General features: G+C 46.3%; 1 protein-coding gene and 3 non-coding genes across 4 annotated transcripts; all 4 read left to right on the top strand.

Moving 5' to 3' along the window:
• Window positions 1-1444: 1444 nt before the first annotated feature.
• HSPA8 (heat shock protein family A (Hsp70) member 8) lies at window positions 1445-6696 on the top strand. The gene is made up of 9 exons (XM_031960184.1): window positions 1445-1560; window positions 2524-2733; window positions 3080-3285; window positions 3786-3938; window positions 4041-4596; window positions 4817-5019; window positions 5120-5318; window positions 5653-5885; window positions 6268-6696. The coding sequence occupies exons 2-9, from the start codon at window positions 2529-2531 to the stop codon at window positions 6451-6453; spliced, it is 1941 nt and encodes a 646-aa protein (XP_031816044.1). The 5' UTR covers window positions 1445-1560; window positions 2524-2528; the 3' UTR covers window positions 6454-6696.
• Window positions 3410-3499, top strand: LOC111719779. The gene has a single exon (XR_002769761.1). It is a non-coding gene; the product is annotated as a small nucleolar RNA SNORD14 (small nucleolar RNA).
• Window positions 4656-4744, top strand: LOC111719780. Its single transcript, XR_002769762.1, has one exon. It is a non-coding gene; the product is annotated as a small nucleolar RNA SNORD14 (small nucleolar RNA).
• LOC111719586 lies at window positions 6093-6187 on the top strand. The gene has a single exon (XR_002769670.1). It is a non-coding gene; the product is annotated as a small nucleolar RNA SNORD14 (small nucleolar RNA).
• Window positions 6697-7836: the final 1140 nt, after the last annotated feature.

Raw genomic sequence — 7836 nt, 5'->3', positions numbered from 1 at the left:
AACGCCAACCCTTTTCTCCCCCTCCCCCTCCCTAGTTCCGCTTCCCGCATCCCGGACCTGCATTTTTCTTCATTTTTAGGTTCTAGGTAATAGAAGGAACGGGGGAAACAATGAAAGAAAAGAGGATGCAGAGCAGAAGCAAAGACAGCCCTTCGGAGCTTGGGGGGGGGGGGGGGTTCAGCTCGCTTTCCTCCTGCAGAAAGCGACCGTCATGACGCCGTATTTTCAGGCAGCCCTTTCTAGTTTGTAAAGCATTTCCACGCTGCGCACTGGATGAGGTGGGCACTGAGGGCTCCGAGGTTCATTCCTCAGTCACAAAACGAGGGGGGTGGCGGATTTTTAAGACCACGAGGAGCAGAGCGGGACCTGTTATTGAAAAGCCCCGATAATTTCCCAGCCGCCCCTACACGGAGGAAACCATCCAGGGATTCTCCCAGGGCGGGCGGTGGTGCAAAGGAGTCGGTTCGAGAAAGATCCCGACTCCCTGAAACCATTAGATTTATGGAGGCGTTTTCTAAGCGCCAGGAGGTTGCTCTCCTTCCCATCCCCCACGCGTCTCCTCTAAGGCAAGGATGGGGGCGGGGTGGATGACCTCTAAGCTCCTTTCCTGCTGACATTCTGGGCCTGGGGACTCTGGGCTTGGGCGCAGTCGGGGTTTCGTGCCTAGGACGCCGCAAGACGCCCACTGTGGCTCGGGGGAGGGTGTGCGTGAAAGGGCTTAGTAAGGGGTCCCAGATCCGGCCTTCCTCCACCTCGTGTAAGGGGGGGAGGGGGGAATGATCAGTACTGCGTACTCCCCCATTTCCCCAGGCCGGTGCCCCGGCAACGCCCGCGCCCACACCCCAGCAAAGGACAACCCGGCATGCCTAGAGGTCTGGGAAGGCGCAACCCGGCCTCACGGCGAGGAAGAGGAGGACAAATTAAGCGGCCACCATTTTGTTCCCCCTTCACTTCCGCCTCTCCCAAGAAAGGCTTCCCCTCCCCCCGCGGCCCCGTCTGGGCCCCGGGGCTAGTCCGCCCTCGCGAGCAGCACCCCCAGAACTCGCCCCCTCCCGGGGCGCGACTGGTGGTCTTCTCGGTTGCCTTCCTAACTCTTTTTCTCCTTTTGTATCCCCGAGCGCATGCTCGGATTCCTAGAGAAAGGCTAGGCACCATTTTCCCTCCCCGCCCGCAACTACGGAGGGCTCCCGCGCGCGGGTTCCCATTAGCTCCGCCTCTCCCTCCCATTCTCTCCCCCGCCCTTCCTTTGCCGGACCGCGGGGGCGAGAATGAAAGTTCGAGAACGCGGAGGGATTTCACGTCACGGCTACGAGGGGCGGGATGAGGCGGGAAAGGGAGAGGCCTGAGGAGGAGGAGCAACTCCTTTCATTGGTCCGCAGCCGGTGGCGGCGTCACTATTGGACAAGAGCTCCAAGATGGGCAGCTGGGATGGGCGGGTCCTTTCTGGAAGGTTCGGCGACGGGGTATAAAAGGCTGGGGGGCAGGCGGAAGCCGGTCTACTCAGCGCAGCAGCAGCCCTTCCTTCTCCACAGCGGTCATCTACGACCCCCGGCTCCCCAGGTAAGGCCTAAGGGAACGCTTCTGGGCTTGCTCTTAATTGTAGGATGCGTTACCATTTTCTCATTTTGCAATCGCTACTAAACGAACCTAATTGCTCGGGGCGTTTTACGGGGTTTTTATTGCAGCGCATATCCTACCAGGAAAACTGGCTGGGTTTTTTCGTATGTGGCTACACAGTGGGGGAGCGGCCCATTGCGGAAATGAACCGTAATTGCCGTTTTCTTAAAATTAAAGGAAAAAAAAAAGATTTTCTCCATGGTATTGCAAAGCAAAATCCGCAATGCCGAACGCGGGCGGGGTTGAGAGGAGAGCACGGGAAACAGAAAAAGGGCGGGGGGGGGGCAACCACACGCAAAGGATTGCAGAGGACTCGCGGGTGGGGGAGGGGGAGCGGGAGCGAAGGGACGCGCAGGGCCTTCTGGGGCTTAGTATTGTTACTGAGGCTTTGCGGGTGTCACGGGGTCAAGGTGGGGACGTCCTGACGAGATTTTCCGTTTGGACCGCGTGGCTAGAGTTAAGGAGCTGAGGCAGGGTGCATGCTGGGTAATGTAGTCCGGGCGTACCACGTGGCTTTTCTCCGCCGTGCCTTGTCGGCTTACATCAGAAATCCTCTCAATAAAAGGGAGTAGGCAACTTGGCTAAAAACTAGCGGTTGGGCGTTTGGGAGAAGCCACCAAAAATAGCTGGGACCATTTTATCCTTTTTTTAAAAAGGGGGAAGGTGGGGCGGAGCCCCGCCGCCTCTTCCTGGCCCAGGCCACGTGCGCAGCCAAAATGCTATTGCGGGGTGAAGTTGCTCTGGCTGGCGTGTGGGATAAGCAGCATTTATTATGGAATTTCCAGCCAACGTTTTCCTTACTTGGGGACAGCCTCGCAGTTGATAGAAAGGCTATCTCCGATTTCCTCTTACAGGTCATGAGATTGCTAATGCTTTACTAATGTTTTGAAATCTATTTCGTTGCAGCAACCATGTCGAAGGGACCCGCAGTTGGCATTGATCTTGGCACCACTTACTCCTGTGTGGGGGTCTTCCAACATGGGAAAGTGGAGATCATCGCCAATGACCAAGGAAACAGGACCACCCCCAGCTACGTCGCCTTCACCGACACAGAACGTTTAATCGGTGATGCTGCAAAGAATCAAGTTGCAATGAACCCCACCAACACAGTTTTTGGTAAGAAGTTAAAACCACAGTACTATAATATATTTTTGAATAACAGAATTGGAACCTAGTAGTAGAAAAAAATGTTGCAAGAGTTACTTTTAGAAGATTCCAAACCCTAGAGTCTACTTTGTTTGATTGTTTGAGTTCCCTTGCAGTTCCTGGGCAAAAACTCAAATCATTTGCAAGGAAAGATTTCTGGTTTTTTTGGAGGGGGGGAAGCTGGAAATAGAATAGAATTTGGTGATCAAAAAATAAGGGGAAATAAAATGTAGGTCACTATTTAAAATAGCTATGGTCTAGATTTTAGCATTTACTTAAAACAATGAAGTATATAAAAAATCAACTTCTCTTTCAGATGCCAAACGTCTGATTGGTCGAAGATTTGATGATGCAGTTGTACAGTCAGACATGAAGCATTGGCCTTTTACGGTGGTGAATGACGCAGGCAGGCCTAAGGTCCAAGTGGAGTACAAAGGGGAGACCAAAAGTTTCTATCCTGAAGAAGTATCTTCTATGGTCTTAACCAAAATGAAAGAAATTGCTGAAGCTTACCTTGGGAAGGTAAGGATATATTAAGTTGCTTATGAGTTGACACAAATTTAGTCTAGTAGATGTTTTTTCAGCTAGGGTCTCAAGGTTTTCTAGGTCAATTACACTCTTGTGCCTAATACCTATTCAGACTGGCTTGCTATGATGATATTGGTACCAAAACCATTCGTAGTTTCCACCAGAAGTTGCTAATGATGGCAAGAACCTTCCTTGGATGTCTGAGCGAGCTTTTTATCATTTAGCTTAAATTATTTGTGTTAGTGTCTGGGTAGTATCTTAACACAGGTATTGCAAAGCAAACTTTGAGAATGCTAATACAAAATTTCACATGAAATTGAAGTTTGAGGATGAGGGATTAAGAGCAATACATGCAATATGAAGTTAGCATATTAGGTGATTCAGTAGCAAACCACTCAGGGTTTGCTGTAAAGGTTACTATGCTTTTTCTCAGTAATGGTTTAGAGGATCTTGCATATAAATACCTTACTAAACTTGGATTTTATTTGCCATAGACTGTCACAAATGCTGTGGTCACAGTACCAGCCTATTTCAACGATTCCCAACGTCAGGCCACAAAAGATGCTGGAACCATCGCTGGTCTCAATGTGCTCCGAATCATCAATGAGCCAACTGCTGCTGCTATTGCTTATGGCTTGGACAAAAAGGTAAGGGTGAATTGAATATTAAAATGAATTTTATTGATATCATACCTCCCCAATTTCTTCTCTTCCCCTTCATACCTAATAGTCTTTTCATTGGATTAACAGGTTGGTGCCGAAAGAAATGTGTTGATCTTTGACCTTGGAGGTGGTACTTTTGATGTTTCCATCCTTACCATTGAAGACGGCATTTTTGAAGTCAAGTCCACAGCTGGGGATACCCACTTGGGTGGGGAGGACTTTGACAACCGCATGGTCAACCATTTCATTGCCGAGTTCAAGCGAAAGCACAAGAAGGACATCAGTGAGAACAAGAGGGCCGTTCGCCGTCTGCGCACCGCTTGTGAACGTGCAAAGCGTACCCTCTCTTCCAGCACCCAGGCCAGTATTGAAATTGACTCCCTCTATGAAGGTATCGACTTCTATACATCAATCACCCGAGCCCGGTTCGAAGAGCTGAACGCTGATCTCTTCCGTGGCACACTGGATCCTGTGGAGAAGGCCTTAAGAGATGCCAAGCTAGATAAATCACAAATTCATGACATCGTCCTGGTGGGTGGTTCCACTCGCATCCCCAAAATCCAGAAGCTTCTGCAAGATTTCTTCAATGGCAAGGAGCTCAACAAGAGCATCAATCCTGATGAGGCTGTTGCTTATGGTGCAGGTAATTTACCTTACAAATGTTAGGCTTCCACCTAAGAGATAACTATATAATTAGCATGTTTGCTGTGATGAATGTTCCAAAACCATTCGTAGTTTCCACCGGAAGCTTGCTAATGATGGCCAAGTACCTTCCTTGGATGTCTGAGCGAACAGGCCTCAGAATGTTTAATAACCTTGTCTTGATTTCATTTTTTTTAATCAAGCATTTTTCTCCCCCACAGCTGTCCAGGCTGCCATTTTGTCTGGAGACAAATCTGAAAATGTGCAGGACTTGCTGCTGTTGGATGTGACTCCTCTTTCCCTTGGAATTGAAACTGCTGGAGGAGTTATGACTGTTCTCATCAAACGTAATACCACCATCCCCACCAAGCAGACACAGACCTTTACCACCTATTCTGACAACCAGCCTGGTGTGCTTATTCAGGTATGTGCAGATTTCTGTCACTTGTCTTTGGCAGGCAGTCCTATAATTACACAGGGTGTATGGAATAGGACAGTAAACTAATTATCATTCTTTTTTAAAGGTTTATGAAGGTGAGAGAGCAATGACAAAGGATAACAACCTGCTTGGCAAGTTTGAGCTCACAGGAATCCCCCCAGCACCCAGAGGTGTTCCTCAGATTGAAGTAACATTTGACATCGATGCAAATGGCATCCTAAATGTTTCTGCTGTGGATAAGAGCACAGGCAAGGAGAATAAGATCACCATCACAAATGACAAAGGTGAGTTTCTTCATTTCCCTTCAACTTTAGTGGGGAAAAGGGGGGTATAATGCTGACCAAACAAGGGGATGCCCAATTTTGTAGCATCTCCTAAGGCAATAGTGTATGGCCAGAATAAAGCAAAGTGGCTGCTGTGATGAAAGTGATAGCAAAACCATTCGTAGTTTCCACTAGAAGTTGAAAAACAAATGTTGGCTAAAGTTCCTTCCTTGGCTGTCTGAGCGACTACTGCTGCTTTTCTTGGCCTCAATCTGATTTTTAAGTGGTGAAATACGGTAGTGAAAAGTATTTCAAGAGGTGAAGAAATAATGCAAAAATACTCTTTTGTTTCTAGGTCGTCTGAGCAAAGAAGACATTGAACGTATGGTCCAGGAGGCTGAAAAATACAAGGCTGAAGATGAGAAGCAGAGAGACAAGGTTTCTTCTAAGAATTCTCTTGAATCTTATGCCTTCAACATGAAGGCTACTGTGGAAGATGAAAAGCTGCAGGGCAAAATTGGTGATGAAGATAAACAAAAGATTCTTGACAAATGTAATGAAATAATCAACTGGCTGGATAAGAACCAGGTATGTACTAAAAATCTTTGAATGCTTTTATATCCCCCAAAATCAGAAGTTGTAAATCATTGTTTTTTAACGTGTAAGCTAAACTATACTAATAGTAAAATGCATATCCTTAGTATTATAAATTTCTTTAAAAGGAGCTATCAAGGCCAGAAAGTAAGACAACAGGGGCTTTCCAATTTTGTCACAGTTCGATAGCTGTTTAAGTGGCCGCTATGATGATAGTTTACCCAAACCATTCGTAGTTTCCACCAGAAGTCTCATGACTTATGTTGGCTAAAATCCTTCCTTGGATGTCTGAGCGACCATGTTGTAAATGGTGTTTGGTGTAAATAATCTGTCTTTTACAAGTTTGAATGTTAACCACCTGAACTTTTTCTTTCAGACTGCTGAAAAGGAAGAATTTGAGCATCAGCAGAAAGAATTGGAGAAGGTCTGCAACCCCATCATCACTAAGCTGTATCAGAGTGCAGGTGGTATGCCTGGAGGCATGCCTGGTGGGTTCCCAGGAGGTGGAGCAGCCCCATCTGGAGGGGCTTCTTCTGGACCCACCATTGAAGAGGTTGACTAAGTGCACCAGAAGAAAAAGCATTCCACACAGCTTTCCAAAAATTGAAGGACTCAAATTTGTAGCCAAGGCAGTAGCAGTCTAAAAAGTAACATTTAAGCTACTGTGTAAATCTGGGCATTCTGAATACTTGAATGTGTGCAGAGGGAGAAGTTAAACAACATTGCACTTTATCAGTACTGTAATAAACAAGTGGAAATGCAATTCTTGTCCTGGAGAATAAAATCTATTTAATTGGCACCATACAGATGGCTCTTGATTTCTTGGAAAATTTTTGATTGTTACCAGATACTTAATGGGAGAGAGAAGTGTAGAAATCAGTGGGGATGAGAGGGGTAGGGGTTGAGACCCTGCTGTTCAGTTTGTACCAGAGCTTATAAATTTTAGCCTATGCTATACAAATCTATAAAGAATTTGAGCCAGGCATGCCATGAGTCATTTTAGCATACCCCTCTTCCCCCCCCCCCCCCCCCCCCCCCCCCCCCCCCCCCCCCCCCCCCCCCCGCAAGTCAAAAAACAAAGGAAGATGGCAAGGCTACTCTAAAATGGAGATGGTGGTCAAATTTGGTTAAATTAAAACTTAAAAGCAAAGTAGTTGTACCTGGGTCTCTTAACTCCATTAAAGCAAAGTCCCTAACCTGTACTGGGATACACTTAAGGTTCTGGTTTTAAGGACTGAAATTCAAGATTTTGGGGAAGCTTGGAAGGATTGGCACTCTGGGAATGAAGCCCTCTTCTCTTGTCCCCCACTCACTGCTTGCCTTACCTTTTAGTTTTGATTTTGACCAGTGATGGTAATCTTTAGAACTTTTATCCTTTAGATGGAAACTTGGAATAACTTCCCAGGAGGAAATGTTGGCTATGTAGTGAGGTTGCATGGGGGGGACACCTAGGTTGCATTTCAGTTAGCAAGTCCAAAACTTTGTGGCCTTTGTCTACACTTATTTTTAGTACAAGGGGAAAAGGACAGGCCTTTGTGAACTGTTTTCAAGAATTGGTTCGATAGTATACCAGCCATAACATATTGTGTCCCTAAGTCACACTTGACTGTGAGATTGTATTTACTCACATTAAAAGGTGGGTTATAAGAAATATTTTTAATCAGTATGTATGTTGTGTTTCTGGTTTTATTTACCTAATTCGTAAAATGGGCCCTGGAGCAGTCATTTAGCAGTCACTGGAGTAGTCTTTACTGCAACTGGCAGTTGGTCACAAGGCCCCCTGATGACCTAGTCGGAATATTTTTCATCTAAATCGGGGTTTAGCCTTTTCTATTATGGAATCTATGGATCCCTTGGAATATTTTTACATAACTGAAAGAAATTTATTGAAAATTTAAAAGTTAATAGTAAATTGTTTTCTCCTTGTGTACTATAGCTAATTCCT

This window comes from Sarcophilus harrisii, chromosome 3, assembly GCF_902635505.1.
Source record: "Sarcophilus harrisii chromosome 3, mSarHar1.11, whole genome shotgun sequence".
Classification (NCBI taxonomy): Eukaryota; Metazoa; Chordata; class Mammalia; order Dasyuromorphia; family Dasyuridae; genus Sarcophilus; species Sarcophilus harrisii.
The sequence above is the reverse complement of the archived record's forward strand: the minus strand, read 5'-3'. Positions and strand labels throughout refer to the sequence as shown.